Source organism: Natrix helvetica (genome assembly GCF_964273705.1).
Source record: "Natrix helvetica genome assembly, chromosome: 4".
NCBI lineage: Eukaryota > Metazoa > Chordata > Lepidosauria > Squamata > Natricidae > Natrix > Natrix helvetica.
The window spans coordinates 107,771,716-107,793,112 of record NC_138550.1 but is presented as its reverse complement, the minus strand read 5'-3'; the positions used below and the strand labels follow the sequence as shown (position 1 = coordinate 107,793,112).

At 44.2% G+C, this 21,397-nt stretch overlaps 1 protein-coding gene across 5 annotated transcripts in view; it reads left to right on the top strand.

Moving 5' to 3' along the window:
- The window catches only part of ZNF236 (zinc finger protein 236), a 66,482-nt gene that overhangs the window by 38,512 nt on the left and 6,573 nt on the right, over positions 1-21,397 (top strand). For 4 of the 5 annotated variants that reach the window (XM_081950125.1, XM_081950124.1, XM_081950126.1 and 1 more), the window contains 5 exons: positions 310-489; positions 1,147-1,305; positions 3,433-3,611; positions 9,373-9,504; positions 13,877-14,074. In XM_081950125.1, the coding sequence (XP_081806251.1) occupies positions 310-489; positions 1,147-1,305; positions 3,433-3,611; positions 9,373-9,504; positions 13,877-14,074 (848 nt within the window). Of the gene's footprint in view, positions 1-309; positions 490-1,146; positions 1,306-3,432; positions 3,612-9,372; positions 9,505-11,821; positions 11,881-13,876; positions 14,075-21,397 lie in introns of those variants that run through there. The other variant, XM_081950127.1, reaches the window with a different exon arrangement.

Sequence of the window (21,397 nt, the reverse complement as noted above, 5' to 3'; positions counted from 1 at the left end):
AACATTTGAATATCTGAACATCCTTGTCATCTAAATTCCTGTTCACCTTAACCTAAATTTCAGGGCACTTTGTGCTTTTTTGCTTGCTAGCTTTAATTCAGGCATTCAAGGCAATACACTTGTTTTTCCTCACAGCAATCTTCTTGAGATAGGTTGAGCTAAAAATCTATATGGAACTATTATTATGTGATATGTATCAAAGCCAGCTCCCTTGCGTTTTTCAGTTATGCGTCCAACACCGTTATAACATTAAATATGAATAATATAAAGCCCGAGTACTTTTATTTAGTTTATTTTACTCATGTTCAGGTTCACAGGATCTCTCTCAAGTTATGACTTCACAGGGAATGGTATCCACTGCCAATGGTCAACATGAGATTACACTGACAATAAATAGTTCTGGTCTGAGTCATGTTTTAACTCATGCTTCTAGTTCAACCACTACAAATTCATCCGGAACCCCTCAAGAGATCACCCTTACTATATCTGGCAAGTATCATTGTGAAATTATTCTGATCCTTCTCCATTGAAACTTTTTAATGAAACATACTCATTTGCAGTTTTACCTTAGGTGCAAGATTTGGGGTATTTTTGATGGGGGTTATATTTGGTGGGGTAAAAAATTTAATGTTATAGTAAGTTTTGTACAAATGTTCCTGATCTTTAACTGATTAGTACCGATTGAGTATACATTATAGAATGTTTTTCACTGCAGCTTCTGCTTCACATATTTCTTCCATATATTTGGCAATATTCAGTTTATATTGTGAAATAACTCATAATTATATACTTTGAACTTGACAAGATTTACCATACTTATTTCTCAATTTGCTATACAAGTGACAATAATTTCTATGCTTCATTTCATTAGAGGTATGCTCTCTGTATATACCGATCCTGTCAGTGTGCATTAAAATACTGTAGGATGCAGTGTTCCCTTTAAAGGTAGAGCTTAGCCATACTGGAACTTTCATTCTGAAGTTTTTATATAAACTGTTCTGTTTCAGAAATGAAAAATGGTTCATTATAAAGAATATTAAAATATATAAAGTTTCATGATGGCACTAATTGCTGAGGGCTTTGTAACTGTAAAAGGAAAGGGGAACTTAGATCTGAAGTGGCTAAACAATTCCATTTTCCATTTAGGCCAAGACCTTATTCAACACATTTCCTCTGGCAACAATGAACTGAATGGAAACCTACGATTGGCAACACCTAATATCACTAATCAATCACCTGCTACTACACTAACTATAAATAATGATCAGTTATTGTCACAGAACCCAACACTGAATAGTTCTTCAGGTAAATTTTCATTTATTTTCCTCAAATTTGCTAGTTTGCACAGTTACTTAGCACTATTTTACAGTGATCTCGATGGAATTTACATTTGAAAACATGTTATAAATTATTAGTTTGAACCACATGCAGGGTGGATTTGATTTAAATCAAGTCAATTTAAATCATGATTTAAATCACTGGTAAAAAGACTTGATTTAAATCAACTCGATTTAAATCAGAATTTTTAAAGAGCAACTGTCATTTCTGCTACTTCTCTGCTGTTGACTTACTGACAGTCCCAATGTTGCAGAATATATAGCCTCATGCTACTTAACTAATCTCCATTTCATGCTGAAGAAACTAAATTATTTATGTATCTTAAATAGAAAACTATATTTAGATATATTTTTACTCCAAAAGCATTTTATTAAAATAAATTTGATAAAAATAAAAAATCTGATTTAAATTAAAAAATCTGATTTAATTTTTTAAAAAAATCTGATTTAAATTTTTTAAAATCTGATGTAAATTTAAAAAATCAGTTTTTCTTTAAAAAAACAACATTGATTTTTATCCACATTGACCGCATGGTTATCTTTAGTAGAAAGTATGTGAGATAGCCACGGTTGAAGAAATAGGGTCATGGAGAGAATATGATTTACCTTGTTAAGGTGCAAAGATGGCACAATTTACCTTCCCATGGGGCTTAATTTCAGTCCAAAAATATGCAACCGCAGAAGTCATTTCCAATGCTAGAACTGCCAAGGAAAAGCTTGCAGTCATGAAAAGCATCCCATTTCACTGTGGTGGGGAAGGTATGTTGTTTTGCGTTGTGTCTTCAGAATGATAGTTTGCACAGATTCTCATCACACCGAAGTAAACATTTGAATATTTGAACATCCTTGTCATCTAAATTCCTGTTCACCTTAACCTAAATTTCAGGGCACTTTGTGCTTGTTTGCTTGCTAGCTTTAATTCAGGCATTCAAGGCAATACCCTTGTTTTTCCTCACAGCAATCTTCTTGAGATAGTTTGAGCTAAAATATGGTCCCTTTTTGAGGTAGACCAGTTTAGGAGGCAAATATCCAAGAAACTAGGTTGTGGTACAGGTAGTCCTCGGCTTACGATCACAGTTGAGGCCAGAGTTTATGTTGCTAAGCAAAACATTTAAGTGAGTTTTGCCCCATTGTACGATCTTTCTTGCCACAGTTGTTTAAGTGAATCATTGCAGTTGTTAAGTTAGTAACGTTGTTAAGTGAATCTGGCTTCCCCATTGGCTTTGCTTGTCAGAAGGTCACAAAGGCTAATCACATGACCTCCAGACACTGCAATCGTCATAAATATGAATCAGTTGCCAAGCATCCGAATTTTGATTATGTGACCTTGGGGATGCTGCAATGGTTGTAAGTGTGAAAACTATCGTGTCACTTTTTTCAGTGCCGTTGTAACTTTGAACAGTCACTAAATGAATTGTTGTAAGTCAAGAACTACCTGTATAAGCTATAATAACTGAATCTTGGAAACCTGACAGTTTATTTTTCCCTCTCTCTTATACCCAAGATAATCATGGTGAACCAGACTTGATATTTCCTCACTTTCTTCTGTCTTTTCAGACAAAATTGATATTTTGGTAATGGTTGCGATATATTTTCTTCACTGTCATTTTCAAACCCTCTACTGAGGGAATGAAACATGGTCTTCCACGAAACATGCTGACTTTCTCATTACAAATTACACTAGTACAACCTTTCTAATTCTGACATTCTAAATCGAACACATGTTAAGCATATTAGATCAGGAGAAGTAGTGCCAAGATATTACACAATCTAGAAGTTAATGTTATTTAAGCTCTTGTTAAAATCTCTGTGATCCTGGCCTATTCTGTTGAATTTGTTCGTTGCATGCAGAATCATAAGGGCAAGTAGACGTTAATGAGTGTTTATTTTAATGGTTAGGAATGCACTTTTCTCCCCAAGAGGTGAGTAGCACAGAACTATTTGGGAGTAAGGTATTTACAGTTGTAGCTGGAATTTAAATTTTGTATGGGTTACAAAATGGCTAAATAATGAAGACTCTTGGAATGTTGTACAGTACATCCCCAATGATGAATTGTGATTCTGATTTTGAATTCTTGTGGTATACTTTTTGTAGAACTTAACACTTCAAGCGGAAACCTTCCAACGACACCACCCTTGTCTCAGCCAGCTCAGAACCTAGTAATGTCATCCCCAGGTGTGGGAGGAGATGGTAGTGTCACGTTGACCCTGGCTGATACTCAGAGTATGTTATCTGCTGGTCTTGATGCAGTGACACTTAATATCACTTCACAGGTTTGTGTCATTTCTCTGATCTGCTCTACCCTGTTCTTAACATTTGCTAAATTCATTAAACTTGGAAAAAAATATTAAGATAATCGTAGGTTAATCCTGCTTGTATAGCAATGAATATTGAACATATTTTTAAAATTGTGCTGTATACCGCACTCTTTGTATGGTTTCAACTTTATGATATATCTGGTGCTGCATATTTCAGGGTCACTACGTAATTGAATTTTTGCTTATATTTCCTACAGGTAAGATGACATATTCAGGCTTTGCATCCAAACTTCTGTTGCTTGGATGCAAAGCCCCCCCCCCTTTTTTTTTTTTTTGCTATTCCCTTTGCTTCCTAAAACTTTCTCCAGATAATATGGAATTCTAAAGATGACATGAGAACTGCAGGGGGAAGCACAGATTAACAAATATAGCTCCCTTCTTTTCTCCTTAGGAAGAATTGAATCAGTGGGACTAGAAATTCTTTTGTAACTTGTTTGCAGAACAATAGTTCAAATCCAGCTGACCGTTAGCTCTCATCAATTACAAAGGACTTTTGTTTTCTCTTAATTTTCCCATTAATTTATCTACGTGTAACCATCCATAGATTAAATATAAACCATCCCTTGCAGTAAGAAGAAAATACAGAAGAAAGTTACATCTGTGGGAGATATTTTAAATGTAGAAGTTTCTTAAGGACGGATATAGAGTTATACTCTATATCCTTCCTTAACAAGCTTCTACATTTAAATATGAATATGGATAATACAAATTGGTGCTTTTTTTGGTCGTATGGTTTTAAAACAAAGTGTAGTATATAGGGATGATGGGCAGTAAACAAGTCTAATAATTATTATAAGAAGAATCTAAAGTGCTCTGGGACTTTAGAATTAAAACTTGACAGGTACCTGCCATGTAAAACCCCAGACTGAGCAATTATTTAAAAAAAGACAAAAAAATCTGCATAGTGGACATGGCAGTACCTGGAAACAGCAGAATAGAAGAGAAAGAACCAGAGAAGGTAACAATATACAAAGACCTGCAAATAGAAATAAAAGAAAGCAAAGGTAGTACCAATACTAATAGGAACTTTGGGTACAGTCCCAAAACAACTGGTGCATCACTTGAACATCGCTGGCATTGACAAAATCACCATCAGTTAGTTGCAAAAGGCAGCTTTACTCTGAACGGCTTACATCTGGGACAATGCCTTTAACACATTTACATTTACCTATCCCAAGCCTTTAGGGTCCTGATAAATTGATAAAAAATGCCCAATCCAGTCTGAACATCTGGCTGACTGTGCGACGAGCATACTTTTTAAGTGACAGACAGATCAGAGAAAGAAATGAAGTGAGTAATACAGAAACATGCACCAAGGATATACATCTCACCCCAAATCAATTAACTGCAAAAATCACAGTTAATCCCTCAAGGATTAAGGGGTTAATCATAGAGTAAGCCTTGGGGTTTTCATACAATGGCCTTGTGAACTATTACTTTACTTTTATTTAGATTTTTATACCGCCCCCTCTCCCCAAAGGGATTCGGGGCGGTGTACAGTCAAATAAAAACACATCAATAAATAAATACAAACACAAAGAGGAGGCAATAAGAAACTGTACATATCTGAAGTAAAGTAGTTAAAAGCAATATTTAAATACCCTAAAAATACCCGATTAAAATATCTGCCAGGAGGTAGAATAAAACTATAAATGGGCCAGGCCGGCTAAACGGAACAGGTGAGTCTTCAGTTTTTGTCGAAAGGAGCGGAAGTCGGTGGTGGTTCTGATATCGGGGGGGAGGTCATTCCAGAGGGTTGGGCCCATCACAGAGAAGGCTCTACTCCTAGGCGCCGCCCGTTGGCATTGCTTAGTGGACGGCACCCGGAGGAGTCCTTCCCTGTGAGAGCGAATCGGTCGCAGGGAAGTGTGTGGTAGGATGCGATCCCGCAAGTACCTAGGTCCTGAGCCATGGAGCGCTTTAAAGATAGTAATCAACACCTTGAAACGCACTCGAAAGACCACAGGTAGCCAGTGCAGCTCGCGCAGGAGCGGTGTTACATGGGAGTACCTAGTACTCCCCATAATAGCCCGCGCGGCTGCGTTCTGGACTAGCTGCAGTCTTCGAGCACGTCCCAAGGGAAGCCCCATGTAGAGGGCATTGCAGTAGTCCAGCCGAGACGTCACCAGTGCATGAGTGACCGTGCGTAGGGCATCCCGGTCCAGTAGGGGGCGCAATTGGCGCACCAGGGGAACCTGGTGGAACGCCCCCCTTGCCACGGCTGCCACATGGTCATCCATTGACAGCCGGGCATCTAGGAGGACGCCCAAATTGCGTGCCCGTTCCACGGGGGCAATTGCTCGCCCCCTATGTTCAGTGATGGAATCAACTGACTGAACCGGGGTGCCGGTAGCCACAGCCACTCAGTCTTGGAGGGGTTGAGCTTGAGTCTGTTGTCCCCCATCCAGACCCCGACGGCTTCCAAACACCGGGTCATCACCTCGACAGCCTCGTTGGGGTGGTCTGGGGTGGAAATGTACAGCTGCGTATCATCAGCGTACAGATGATACTCCACCCCAAAACCACGGATGATCTCCCCCAGCGGCTTCACATATGCATTGAACAGAAGGGGCGAGAGGACCGACCCCTGAGGCACCCCACAAGTGAGTGACCTCAGGGTCGACCTCTGCCCCCCTGCCAACACACATTGCGTCCGGTCAGAGAGGTAGGAGCCGAACCACCGCAGAACGGTGCCTCCAACTCCCATCCCCCCCAGCCGGCGCAATAGGATACCATGGTCGATGGTATCAAAAGCCGCCGAGAGATCTAATAGGACCAGGATAGAGGAACAACCCCTATCTCTGGCCCTCCAGAGATCATCGACCAACGCGACCAAGGCCGTCTCTGTGCTGTGTCCGGGCCGGAAGCCGGACTGGCGTGGGTCTAGATATTCGGATTCCTCAAGGTGGCGTGGAAACTGCTGTGCCACCACATTCTCTACAACCTTCGCCAAAAAGGGAAGGTTGGAGACTGGATGATAATTAGCTAGCTCCATCGGGTCAAGGAAAGGCCTCTTGAGTAAGGGCCTCACCACCGCCTCTTTCAAGGCGGCAGGCAAGGACCCCTCGCTCAAAGAGGCGTTCACCAAGCCCAGTAGCCAGCCTCGTGTCACTTCCCAGGATGCCAGTACCAACCAGGAGGGACACGGGTCCATTAAACATGTGGTCGGTCGCAGCCATCCACGCAACCTATCCAAATTCTCGGGGGCAACAGAATCAAACTCCTCCCAGAATGGTCTCACAAGACTCACTGTTGGCGGCTCCTCTGGTCCACTGAAGGGGGCCCATCCGCTCCGGATCTGAGCGATTTTGTCCTGCAGATATTCCCCAAACTCCTCTGCTCTGCCCTGTAGAGGGGCTTCCCGCGTCCTCTGTGATAAGAGAGAGCGGGTCACCTGAAACAGGGCGGCAGGGCGGTTATCGGCGGACGCAATAAGAGTGGCGTAATGTCTGCGTTTGGCCACTCTTAATGCCACAAGGTAAGTCCGTGAATAGGCTCTTACCTGTGTTCGGTCAGATTCGGAGCGTGAGGACCTCCACCTGCCCTCTAGGCGTCTCCTATGGCGCTTCATCACCCTCACGTCCTCGGTAAACCAAGGAGCCCGGGTAGGTCGTCGCCGTAGGAGAGGCCGCAAAGGCGCAACTCGGTCCAGGGCCCCAGTGGCCGCCCTATTCCAGGCGGCCACTAGGTTCTCGGAGCGAGAGCGGGTCAGGGCTACAGGGAATGGCCCAAGCTCCGTCTGGAACCTATCCGGTTCCATCAGGGGCCTGGGGCGGTACCAACTTGGACAGTTTGGTTCCGCCTCCTCGCGGTGGGGGGTAGCGCCAGGGAAGTCCAGCCGGAGACATGAGTGATCTGACCATGACAGGGGGGTAATGGTTACATCCCCTCTTCCCAGATCACTCGTCCACTGTTCAGATACGAAAACAAGGTCCAGAATGTGGCCACCTTCGTGTGTGGGGTCCTGAATTAACTGGGTCAGGTCCATGGCTGTCATGGAAGCCATGAACTCCCGAGCTACCTCGGATGCTTCCCCCGTCGACGGCAAGTTGAAATCCCCCATAACCACAAGCTTGGGGGTCTCAACTGCCGTCTCTGAGATCAGCTCAAGGAGCTCAGGCAGGGCTGCTGACGCATAGCGAGGAGCCAAGTATACAATCAGCAAGCCCCACTGCCTCCCTGGGCCCCATTTCACACCAAGGGACTCGCATCCGGGTATCTGAGGTACAGTGAACTCCCTCGGCTCTAGACATTCCCGTATAACTACCGCCACCCCACCACCCTTACCCAGGGCCCGAGGCTGATGGAATGCACGGAAACCCGGTAGGCACATTTCCACGAGGGGTAAACCACCCTCGTGGCCCAACCAGGTCTCCGTTATCCCTGCAAGGTCCAGCTCCCCCTCTGAGATCAGCTCATTAATGAGGGGGGCCTTGTTGGTCACGGACCTTGCATTGCAGAGCATCAGCCTCAGGCCCTGGCTCTGTAGTTCCTGACCACCTAGATTGCGGGGGTTGGTACAAACGACCGGGTGTAACCAACAACCACGGTCTCCCAACTGACATTGTGGTCTTCTCCTGTCCTCGCATCCCCTCCTCCCCGCGACCGATGTAATAAGACAACCCTCTATTGGAAAGTTCTTTCCCCTACCCCCCTCCACCACACTCACTTCCCTCCTAGACTCACCTGTTTGCCTGGCACTGGCCCCCCTCCTGGACAGATTCCCCCCCACCCTAAAACCCTCCCTTGAACCCCCTAAAAAGGATAAAAAACATTTATTTAAAAACCCCCTAAGCTTCCGTTTCTTCCACCTCTCGGGGTCTATAAACCCGTCATCAAGGCGGGCCCTTACAAGCGACAAGGGCCATGCCTGCGAGAGGGGGGACTCCTGCAGGCGGAGCAGGTCTAGCCTCGAATAAATAATCTTAAAAGATCTTAAAAACACGATGGGGTCAAGGTGCTGTGGATGATGAGTGGTCAGTCAAAAAAAAAAGGGGGGGGGAAAGAGTAATCAAACGTCCAAGTGGTGGTCTGGGTGGTGGAGAGATGGTCCAAAGGGTGGTAGCAGCCTAGATGATCCTAGGTGGGTGGGAGTTCATAGAGAGAGTTTGTAGATAGTAATCTAGAGTTCTATGAATATTTTTTCCCCAATCGTTTATCAGAATGTGTTATATAATGCTGCATCTTCATTGCTTTCCTCTTAGTACCCAAATCGAAGTATGTAACACTGAAATAAATGTTTGTTAGTCTTTTACATAGCCTTCTCAACTTTAGTTTTCTCCCCTATGTTTAGTTTTTTTTAACAATTAACGAGTGACAAATCCTCTTGAATTTTGTTAGTACTGCATGCTAAACAATTGATGGTGTCGTAAGTGTGATTTGTTGGACAGATTTCAGATTTTACTCAAAACTTTCATTAATGTGATCACAGGATATGTAGTCCATAGACTATCAGTAAATTAATTTCACATTACATATTACTGCTTTTAGGGTAACTCTTAACATTAGACAAATTAAATATTTTGGGGTTATTAATAAAATAATAGCTTAAACTTTTTATTTAGCCTAAGATCTCAGATTATGTAACATATAAGCTTACCTACTTTTAGTTACCTATGCGTGAAAAGTTTAAATAATAAATATGTTAATTGGCTCAGATTTTGATGATGTGACTTAGTTGCACATTTTTCTAAACATTTGGAAATTTCTTTGCCAGGGTCAGCAGTTCCCTGCTTTACTCACAGATTCTACCCTTTCTGGCCAGACCAATTCAAGCTCACAGCAGGTCATCCTGGTCAGCCACGCTCCACATTCGGTACCTGCAAACCATGATGAATTAACTTATCAGGTAAGTGGTCTTCATTAACCTTCCTTGAATGATAATGCAGTCGTTTTGTGTCCTGTATCTGAGGTTGTCATTTATCTTACTCATTTATTTCATTAGGGATAGCATCTATGAAAACTTTAATTTGACAGAAGTTTGCTCTTCCAAGGAGAATTTGAGATGGCACTATATTAAATGTAGTATTTGTCATTTTTATAAATGAGACCTGAATGCAGTCCTTTATATCGAGAGCCTGTTATTCATAGGAATTACTCCAGATAGTGTCTATTGCAATGTTCTCTAGCAAGGTACTCTCCCAATATATTAGATATTGCCAATTGCCATAATCCCCCTGTCAGTGTGGCCTCTAATTAATGGATTCTGAAACTTGGAAGTCCAAGATATCTTAAGTAATTTGTTTGAAGAAACTCGTATATGGAACTATTGCCTTAGGCTGATGATATTTTTGTTCACAGCTGTCCTAGTGAATTTGATATAGCATATTTTTGCACAGATATACTTTATTGGTGTCAGATGCAACTTTTTTTTAAAAAATTTGAAAGTCAAAATTTGATTCTCTCATGTGATTGTTTTATTCTTAATATTTATTTTATCTTCTTCTACGCTCTGGTTGCATCTCATCAGCACCTCATCATTGTTTAGTTCTTCTGATTTTCTCTTACATCACTTATCTGAAACCTACTATTATTATTATTATTCTGCTTTTTTGGATTTTTTAAGGATAGTTTTTCAAATTAATTATGATCATTAGTGTTAATGATTGTTGGCTGTGAATTAGATAGATTTAACAGCATCCTATAAGATTCCCTGATTGAGCAATGGTGATGATAACCATTTCCATGTTGTTTGTGTCCAGCTTCTGAAGAATCTTTGAGCAAGGAGGCTCCGTTTAGTTGTTGGATTGATAGATCCTACATACATTTTGCTTTTTTTCATTAAGTGAATTTAAATGTGATATCTATAAAGCAAGAGAATGTACAACCTCTCTGTTTTTTTCCGTTCTGGCATATGCATTGCTACCCTTGACAGATGCCCTATTAGTGTGCTAACATTGCATTTGAAATAATTTAAAGTATCCCTTTATAATGGGCTGTCTGATGAGTGCAGAATTCTTTAGGAAGGCCTGCTTGCCCACCTAGTTAACCTAAAATCCTGGCAAGCAAGATTTAGCAATGTGTACAAGACGCAAAGTAATACATGATTTGAGATATAACTACTTTTGATATTTTGAACATAATACACCAGTACTTTCTTTGGATGATTTTTGCATTGAGGCTTTAAAGGAGAGAATAAAGTGTTAAAAGTCAGTTCATATTTTTGCAATTTAATATTTATGACTTTGCTGTACTAAAATTTCCCATATCTCTGTTGATTGCCTTCACATCCTTTTAAGGAGAATATTATATTCAAATATGTAATTTATTATTGCTATTTGACATCGTTTTCCAGATGTACTGTGCAGGAAAAATGGCTTAAATATGACTAACTCTGCAGTAAAGAGTGGTACTATCAATTCATGTAACTTTTCAGCAAGTTCTGCTTTTTTTTTCTTTCAATATCAGTATCAGCCCCTTTGCCACTATAGCTGATTTCTTTCAGCTAATATGCTTTAATGTAGAATTTGGGTATCTCTATGCTCTACATATTTGTTGATTGTTTCTTACTATTCATGACATCTGTTTCTGAAGATCACATGTAAGGAGATACTCTTGAACTATCTATTCTCTTTCCTGAAAACACCATTCTTAATTTTTCTCTCCTTCCTTCATTCTTATTCTCAACTAATCCTATTTGGTTTGTGATTAATTTCTCTGACCACTCTAGTTTTTATGTCTTTCATGTCTTTCCTTGCATGTCTTTCTGTAAACCTAAGTTGCAGATAGTTGCCTCACCTGTCTGCTTTCCCTCTTCATTTTCATTGTCCACCACAAAGCTTCCTCTTTGCTGCCTTCCATAGAATTGCTTTTTACTGCTTCAACAGTAACTAATTATGACAAAGAATGGAAAGTCTTACCTGATGATTTTTTTTTGTTCATGGGTAATGTCTCTTTCAATCTTAACTCAAGCAACTGATGTCTAGATGTGTTTTTTTATGTGCTACTTGAAGAATACCACAGTAAACATTTATGTAGTATTAAGACATACAGACAGGCACATACACCGAGAGAGAGAAAGAGAGAGTACATGTATGTTATCATTCTATATGTAAACTATGTCAAAGGCTAAGGAAATGCTACTCTAGTAAACATCTGTTGCTGATAGGGCTTAAGCCTAGAGCTTTCAGCCACAGTGCTTGAATTGCCTCTGGTTTTGCTCACAGAGTGGGAGTACTCAGAAAGATGGATTGATGGAGACATAAATCTTAGGAAAATTAATCAGGTAAGAACATTTCTGCATTCAAAGGTTTACTTACATCTGGAAAGCATTTGTCTTTTTAACTTTTAGTCTTTTTAATCAATTGTGGACAGGGTGATAGGCTGATTCCTGACTAGTAGCAGGTGGGTATTGTTTGTTTTCTCAAATGACTAGTAGGGCAGGTTCAGTTTTAAATTATTTGAGTAGGTAGACTCTCCTAGCTTTCAGATCCCCAATGCCTTCAGAACATGTAGGCAAACTGATACTAAGCTATGGCTTTGTATCATGTATTTTCATAGTAATCTCATCAAATTTACCTCTAGCATGTTTTCCCTTCCTTTTCCTTGCCCTCACCCCAGCCATTTAACAGAATGGCACATGAAGTTGTCAATTATAGGAAATCTTATTTTGAGGAATTAGAAAAGACTACAGGTTTCAATGTTCATGATACTTACCCAAATTGTGGTCATAATCACTACAGTGCTGACTATGGGATTTACTTGGTAACTTGGGTCATGGCTAAGTCATCTGCAGCAACTCAAACTATCCAAGTCCATATAACAGATAACAGAATTCTGCATATAGAAACACATTGCCCAGAAATAATAGCTTAATGTAAGCAGAATTGTTCCTGTGTGCCTCTTTATAGTTGTAAGCACAACTATGATTTTAACTTTGGGTCTATGTATTCTTTTTGATCCATCCAACAAGTTGGCTGAGGTAGAAATCTTGCATCCTTGGTTTATTATTGTACCACAAGTCAGCAAGCACAGTTTGAAACAAAACCAAGTCTGTGGGATTTAAATAGACATTATCATAAGACTTATTGCGTATTAGGAATAGACGTTTCTAAGCTCCTGTAATGATATGTGGGAAAGATTTTGGGAGATGGATGAAAAGAGGCCACCTAGGGAATGGTCAGATAAGAGAGGGCATAGTCCACAGCTAGATAGTGAGTGGAGCAAAAGACTCAGAAGGAATCGTCCCTAGTTTCTTGGGCTGTAAAGGAGATGGCAGGAGATTTTACTTTCAGACTTAGAAGATTTGATTAATATAGCTTTACCATAAAGTAGAATTAGCTTATCCAGCTGTGTTTCCTGTCTGGTCTATCCCGTAAGGCTGACATCTCCTTTCCTCAAAAGGAAAAGAGGAAATTAAATGACATATACATGAATGTTGGACTATGAGGAGCCCTGGTGGCACAGTGGTTAAAGTGCAGTATTGCAGGCTAATTCTGCCCACAGCCTGGAATTTGATCCTGACGAGGCTCACGGTTGACTCAGCCTTCCATCCTTCCAAAGTCAATAAAATGACAATCCAGATTGTTGGGGGGCATTATGCAAATAATTCCGACATTGAAAACTGCTGAGAGCAGGGGTCCCCAACCCCTGGACCCAGGTCTGTTCAAAACCGGACTGTCCGAGTGTGGGCAAAGCTCCACTCGCGTGAGTGGAGGCCACTTGTGCTCGCGCACAAAGCTCCACTCCATATAATATAATAATATAATTTTATAATAATAATAATATCAGAAGTGTAGGCTTGATTGGGAAACTAGAAAAAGCACCCTAGAAAAAAGTTTATACAGATGAAGAGGCAGTGGCCTGTTATGGTTGACAAACTGATCCCACCTTCCTAGTCCATGTGAGAGGGGTAATATGACAGCAAAATAATCTCTTGTTACATATTGAAACAAATTCATGGGGAAATTGGTATCCCTAAGTTGGGTTGAAGTAATATTGAACACCCTCTTATTCTTTTACCAGATCACCTGTGGGTGTGATGTGTGGTCTGTATCCACATATGTATACACGCATCTTGCAGGAAGTTGCTAACAAGATTATTAATCACTTATTACATGGAAGAGTTGGGGTAATATGTGTGTCAAAGCTGTATAATAAAACTATGCTCTTCAGATGTAATTGTGTCCCATCTGAAAAGGCAATTCAATATTTTCACAAACGTTTTGAGGGTTGTATTTGCCATAATTATTTGTCTTATGTATTTTGTGTCCCTGTTACAGGTGAGTGAGGTTTCCCCACCTCTGTCAAAAAGTATTCAAGTTGAAAAAGAGGCCCGCGTGCACCATTGTTTTGAGTGTAGTCAAACATTTTCGTCAGTCACCGTGCTAATGCAGCACAGTAAGGAAGTTCATGGAAAAGAAAGGATCCACATCTGTCATATTTGCAATAAAGCTTTCAAACGAGCCACACATCTGAAGGTACGAGATGAAATTAAACTGTTTTAATAAAAATTTTAAAAGCCAAGTGGGTGGACTTTGGGACAATCACTGTCTCAGCCCACAATACCAGGCTTTGGTGAAGAGCTGGTTGGTCAATTCCTGTTGCAACCAATAGACGAATGCTGGATTGATCCAGGAGAGGAGGTGGAGAAGCGGACCCTGCACTTGCAGGAAGATGCTAGGAAGAAAAGGGGAGGGGGGAGAGAATAGGAACCTATGATCAATCTTGCCTTGCCTCTAAGGTTTAACCATTGAGCCTGGTTATTAGTTGGACAGGAGATTTCCAGGTTACATCAGGATATTTGGATAAATTAAGGGCTTGAAGTCCTAAAGGTGCTTTTGGGAGCACATTTGGGACAACCATGACCTGGATGACAAGAATCTCTACAGACTTTAAGGCAGGGGTGTCCAAACTTGGGAACTTTAAGACTTGTGGACTTCAACTCCCAGAATTCCCCAGCCAGCTGGCTGGAGAATTCTGGGAGTTGAAGTCCACAAGTCCTAAAGTTCCCAAGTTTGGACACCCCTGCTTTAAGGACTTGAAAACATCCCTCAGAAGAAGGAAAGAATAAAGGGCGACCTTATTTGCTGTCAAGAAAACAACATGGGCTTGTCAAAGGGATTTGTAGAGAACTTGGAGACTTTACTATTACCAAATCCTTGGTAGAACTGTGCAAAACCTTTTAAGGAGAGGTTTTGCAACATTTTCTGCCCAGCATAGCAAAATAATTCAACAATATCAGGGAGCAGCTTCCAAAGTAGCCATATGACTTTGCAACACCCCTGCATCTGTTTTAACAATTTAAAAATAAGTTCTTTGCATATCACCCCACCACCCCATTTCAAAAGTTTTGCACAACCCTTATATTCAATTGAATTTTGCACTGCCTTCAGGATTCCAGGTTGTTTGATTTTATTGCTGGAATACCCATGCTTCCATTTTTTGTGTTTATTCAAAGGCAGGGCTGTATTCTTTCATTCTTTCAGCTCTGTTCTTCCATGGTAACTATGAATAGAAAGAAAGCACTTTTTCTAGCAAATGAGCAAACTTCTTTCCAGGTACACATTTTTTACAGAAACAGACCGTTGTCTTACCTGAACGGTCGTTCTCTGGGCGCTGCGGGACAGTCCAAGCATGGGTTAACACAGTCTAACTGCCCTAGGACTGAGTGAGTTTTTTATTGTTGACCACGCCTCCCTTTGCCTCTGCAATTCAGTTTTAAAAACGAAGACCTTGAACGTAGACCTGTTGACTGTAGATCCTCAATGTCATAGTCTTCATCACAAACCCTGGGTGGGGTTGGACTGTCCCGCAGCGCCCAGAGAACGACCGTTCAGGTAAGACAACGGTCTTTCTCCTGTGCGCTGCTTGGACAGTCCAAGCATGGGACATACCTAAGCTATTGTGTCCCAGGGCGGGTAGATTCTAAAGAGTCTGAAGCCTCAACAACCTTCTGTAAAACCCTTCGTCCCAAAGAGGCTTCTGCCGAGGCAAAGGTGTCTATTTTATAGTTTTTGATAAATGCTGTAGGAGAAGCCCACGTAGCCGCTCTGCAGATATCATGGATGGAGGCCTGGGTCGCCCAAGCCGCTGAAGCTGCGGCGCTCCTTGTTGAGTGCGCTGTCACGCTGCGAGGAGTTGCCTTGCCTTGGTGTTCATAAGCAAGTTTGATGCAGGCCCTCAACCAGCGTCCGATCGTGTGTGAAGACACTTTACGACCGAGCGACCCAGGCAAGAAAGATACAAAGAACGATTCGGAATGGCGAAATTCCTTGGTCCTTTTAATGTAGATGTGCACTGCCCTTCGCACATCCAATTTATGCCAAAGCTTTTCTGTTGGATGAACTGCTTTAGGGCAGAAGTTGGGTAGGATCACTTCTTGTGATCTGTGGAAGTGTGTATTCATCTTAGGTATGAAAGTGGGATCAATTCTCAGAATGACTCTGTCAGTATGTACTATGCAAAGGTCCTCCCGCACAGATAGTGCAGCTAGTTCGGATATTCTGCGTGCGGACGTTATGGCAATAAGAAAAACCGTCTTGAGAGACAAATGACGGAGACTAGTCTTACGTAATGGTTCAAAGGGGGGCCTGGTGAGGGCCTTCAATACTAAGGGCAAACTCCAGGTGGGATAACGATGAACCACCTGGGGACAGATGTTCACCGCACCCTTCAGAAAACTTTTGACTTGAGGATGTTGGCTCAAGGACCGACGTGAATGACAGGATAGGATGGTGGACAGCGCCGCCACCTGTCGTTTGAGCGTGTTAGGCGCTAGTCCCCTGTCCAGCCCTTCCTGTAGAAAGTCAAGAAGGTTAGGAATTGAGGCCGAAGTGTCCTGGACACCATTCCTGCCGCACCAGGTCGAAAATGCGTTCCATGTGGCCTCATATATCCTATTGGTGGAAGGCCGTCTGGAGGCCTGGATAGTTTGGATGACCTTGTCAGAGAAGTCTTGTTTCCTCAGGAGATCCCCCTCAAGTGCCAGACGGCTAGTTGTAGCCACTGGGGGTCCGGATGACTGATGTGGCCCTGGCTGAGGGAGATTTGCTCCTGAGGTATTCTCCACGGGTTCCGAATGGAGAGACTGACAAGGTCGGCGTACCAGGACCTCCTGGGCCAGTGGGGTGCCACAAGAAGTAGTTCTGCCTTTTCTGATAACAGTTTTGACACTACGTGTGGAATGAGAGGCAACGGCGGAAAAGCATACAGAAGGCCTGGGGGCCAACGGCTCCTCAGGGCGTCCGTTCCCTCTGCCAGAGGAGTGTAATAACGGGAGAAGAATCGGGGTAGATGTGTGTTGTTGTGTGTGGCAAAGAGGTCTACTTGCGGTTCGCCGAATTTCTCCACGATCTGACTGAAGATGTCTGGATGCAGTCTCCATTCGGAGTGATCGATCGTCTGCCGACTCAGCCAGTCCGCTTCCCGATTGCTTGTTCCCGCTATGTGGTCCGATCTGATGGACGCCAGATGCCTCTCCGCCCATCTGCCCAGTGCCTCTGCCTCTCGCATGAGGCTTCTGGAGTGTATGCCGCCTTGCCTGTTGATGTGAGCCTTTGTAGCAACATTGTCTGTTAGTAACAGTACATGATGGCCCACAACATGAGGAGCAAATTGACGAAGTGCGAGGCGGGCCGCTCTCAGTTCCAGCCAGTTTATGCTGTGGCCCGCCTCCCTCAGTGTCCACGTGCCCTGAGCAAGTTGGCCCTGACAATGTGCTCCCCAGCCCAACAGGCTCGCATCGGTTGTCACTACTAGTCTTTCGGGCTCCTTGAAGGGAGACCCTTTTCGCACTGCTGCTGTTCTCCACCAGGCAAGGGAGCGGATCACCTTGGGTGGCAAGATTACCTTTTGCAGTGAGTTGCTGGTTTTGGCCCTCTGCATTGGCAGGAGGAACCACTGCAGTTCCCTGGCATGGAGTCTGGCCCAGGGAACCACTTGTATGCATGAAATCATGATTCCCAGAAGTTGGGATAGATGCAAGATCGGCACTGACCTGTTCCTTTTGCACAGCAAGAGTTTGTTTTGGAGACTTTTCATCCTGTCTCGCGACAGGAATACCTGACAGGTCTTGGAGTCTATGACGGCGCCGAGATGTTGGATGCGGGTCGTCGGCACCAGATGGCTTTTCTCCCTGTTCACCGAGAAGCCGTGTCTCTCCAGTGTCTGGATGGTTGTCTGAAGGTCTCTCCGCGCCTGAGCGTGGCTGGACGAGTGGATAATGATGTCGTCTAGATAGCATTCTAGACGAATTGGCCGGTTCCTGAGGTGGGCTGCCAGTACTGCCAGTATCTTTGTGAAGGTCCTGGGGCAGACGAGAGGCCGAAGGGCAGGGCCCTGTACTGATAATGCCTCCCGTCGTAGTGGAACCTCAGGAACCTTCTGTGTGCCAAATGAATTGGGACATGCAGGTAGGCCTCCCTCAAATCTATTGACGTGAGTAGATCCCCCTGCCTTGTGCATTCTAGGATGGATTGGAGGGACTGCATCTTGAACCTTCTGTATGCTAAGTGTTGATTTAGACACTTCAGATCCAAGATGGCCCTCCATCCCCCCGAGTTCTTTGGGACCAGAAAGAGGATGGAATAGAATCCCTGCCTCTCCTGATCCTTTGGAACGGGTTCTATGGCCTTTATTGTGAGCAGATGGTCGATTTCCATCTGCATGAGAATTCTTTTCTGGGGGTTTTGGGGAATTGGGCAACGGACGAACTTCTGTTGTGGAAATGATGGGAACTCTAGTACTAGGCCCTTCCTGATTGTATTCAGGACCCAGGAGTCCGAGGTGATCTCCTCCCACCTGTCGGCGTACATCTGGAGCCGACCCCCTATGGGAGGTGTCCCTTGGTGGTCATTTCCCTCTACGAAACTGGCGGGAGTTGGAGCCGCCACGAAATGGCTTCCGAAAGGGCTGCGACTGGTGTTGCCTGCCCCTGGTACTGTAGGAGTTCCTATCCTGACCCCTATCCCCCGTCTGAGTGTAGCTTCTCTGGTAGGTGCCTGAAGTGGAGGCTTGGTTATTTTCCTGGGATCTAAAGGTCTGTTTCCTGAAGGAACTAGGTCCCTTGCGATCATGTTTCTTAAGGGTGGCTGGTAGTATCTTTTGCTTGTCCTTGGTCTCAATGGTAAATTTATCTAGAGCCTCCCCAAACAGCTGCCCCCCTTTGAAGGGAGCGGAAGCGAGCTTCCACTTTGCCTTCATGTCCGCCTGCCAGTGGCGTAGCCATAGGAGGCGCCTGGAGGTAACATTGGACGCCAAGGCCCTGGACGCAAATTTTGCTGCGTTCAGGGAGGCATCCGCAGAGTACTCTACTGCCGTGATGATTTTATTAATGTCGTGTTTCCAGCGAGATCCCCCAGAAGGAGGTCTGGATCTCAGCTGGCGGAGCCAGAGAAGAGAAGATCTGATAAAAAAGGAGGCCGAGGTGGATGCTCTGATGGCCCAGGCAGTCGCCTGGTGAGTCTTATGACATGCCTTTTCAGAGCGCTTGTCCTCGGCTTTGAGACCTTCTAGCAGGTCAGCTGGTAGATTTTGGGATGAAGTCAGGGAGATAACCGGGGCATCTACCTCAGGTAACTTTAACGCCTCTTCCATTTTAGATTCTACAGCGTAAAGTGCTTTGTCACCTCCGCTGGGGTTAGTGAGGGTACCTGGCTGAATCCATTGCCTCTGGACCACGTCCAGAAATAGATCTGGCACAGGAATTTCATCTACAGTGGGAGCTGGCTCGTTAAATAGTCCCTCTTTATGGTCCTTAGAGGACAAAGAGGAAGTTGCAGTACCCTTGGGAACGGCACCCAATTCAGTGGCTGCCTTGGCTTTGTGTAAGATGGACTTAAATAATGAGGGTTTAAATAACCCCGTGAAGGCTGGCTTATCAGGAGGAAGGCCTTCATCTTCAGAGAGCTCAAAGTCATCAATCTCACCTTCTTCCCATCCTGATTCCTCAGTAGCCACTGAGGTGCCAGGAGATGGGGGATTAGTCTCCCTAGTCTGAGACGCTGAGGGCTTAGGTTTGGCTCCACTGGAAGTGGGAGCCTCCTTTTGCTTTAGGCCCTCAGCAATGCCTTGGGAAATAGCCTGAGAGATTATTTCTCTCATTTCTGCAGAGATATGGGATCCTCTGTCCTCCCTGGGACGGACTGGGGTAGGGGCAGGGCGTTTCCTGCCCCTCCTGTTATTATAACTGTCCTCCTCAGTGGTCAAGGTTTGGCATGGGCCCAATTCCTCTCTGATGGAGGAGCTGGGAGAATCGGGATATCCCCAGGAGGCATCTGGGGAGGAGTCCCTATAAATTTCCCCAGAAGAAGGGGAGTGATCTGTCCCCTGGGGGGGAAACAGGCCTTTCCTCCCTGTCTTGCCTTGGGGATCGGTCTGGAGAAGGCTCCACTTGGTTTGGAGACCTATCAGGTCTAGGAAGCTGAGGGGCCCTGCTTTTTCGACTGCTTTCTTTGCCCTTTTCCCCACAGCCCTGGGGATCTGGGGATGCCCTTTTTGCACCGTTCCTGCCCCCTTTTCCTCCACTGGGAGCCAAATCTAATTTGCTCCTCTTTGAGGAGGGCCCAGCCTGCATTTCCCCTGACCCTTTGTCTGCCATGGTTGAAGCGGCACAACAGGGTAAGATGGTTGGGATGGAGGTGGCAAAGGGCTCAAGGCGTGGCCAGCCGGCCTGATGATGCCTGTCGAGATACTGAGAGTTAGAAGGGAAGCCCAAGGGACAATACCCTCTAACCTGCCGGTGCCGCCTTAGGAGTAAGTGGAGACTTGTAGATAGTTGAGATGGGCCTAGCTGGAAACCCAGACGCGGCCCACGTGTCGATGTTAATCGTCGCTGAGGTGAAAACACGTCCTGCTCTGTGTCTGCTCTCCTCGGAGTGCTGTTTTTGTTAAGAAAATGGCCGCCGTGCACACGCAGCTCCCGGCTCTGAAAATGTATGGGTTGCGGCAAAAAGCGCGCGAAACCCTTAAAACGGCCAGTGCTGATCCAGGCAAGCGGCGAAAAGCGCGCGAAAGCCTTAAAATGGCCGGCAGTAGTTCAGGGAAGCGGCGAAAAGCGCGCGAACCCCATAAGGTGGCCACCGCAGCCACTGGACAAGGGGAAATCCCTTTGCTACTCTGGAGAGCCTCAGCGCTCCTCCCAGGCAGCCTAGAAACGTGAAGGGGGAAAGCTGATCGATGCGGATGCCTCCCGCCCTCAGCTCGAGCGCCGGCAGCCGCCGGACAGCTCACAGACCCCCGCGCTCCTTACTAATATTCTCCTGACGGTCACTTCGGCTGTTGATTTATTTTCCTATTCTCCTGGCGTGTCAACAGTTATAGAATATACTTAATTAATTTTGGGAAATCCAGTGTAACTGTCATAAGACTGAGGAGTTCCCCTGCTACAGTCCAAACGGGCGGACTGAGTTTTTAAAACTGAATTGCAGAGGCAAAGGGAGGCGTGGTCAACAATAAAAAACTCACTCAGTCCTAGGGCAGTTAGACTGTGTTAACCCATGCTTGGACTGTCCAAGCAGCGCACAGGAGAAAATTTTGTTTCTCCTTAGCAGGATAGGCAATGTAATTCCGTGGCACTTTAGTGACTGTCCCTAAGGAAACCTGAGCTTACTTCTTCCACTTCTGTCTTTCAGTATTTCATTAAAACCTGAAAAAAGAATTTATGAAGACAAAGTGTTCGAAAGTATTAGTCCAGTTGCTTGTGTTTTCTTGCTTTGCTGCTTTATTTAATGTTGCCATCATAAATACCATTATATTTTATTATGTCACCTTGAACATTGTTTCAAGTAGGAAGCAGTAGGAAT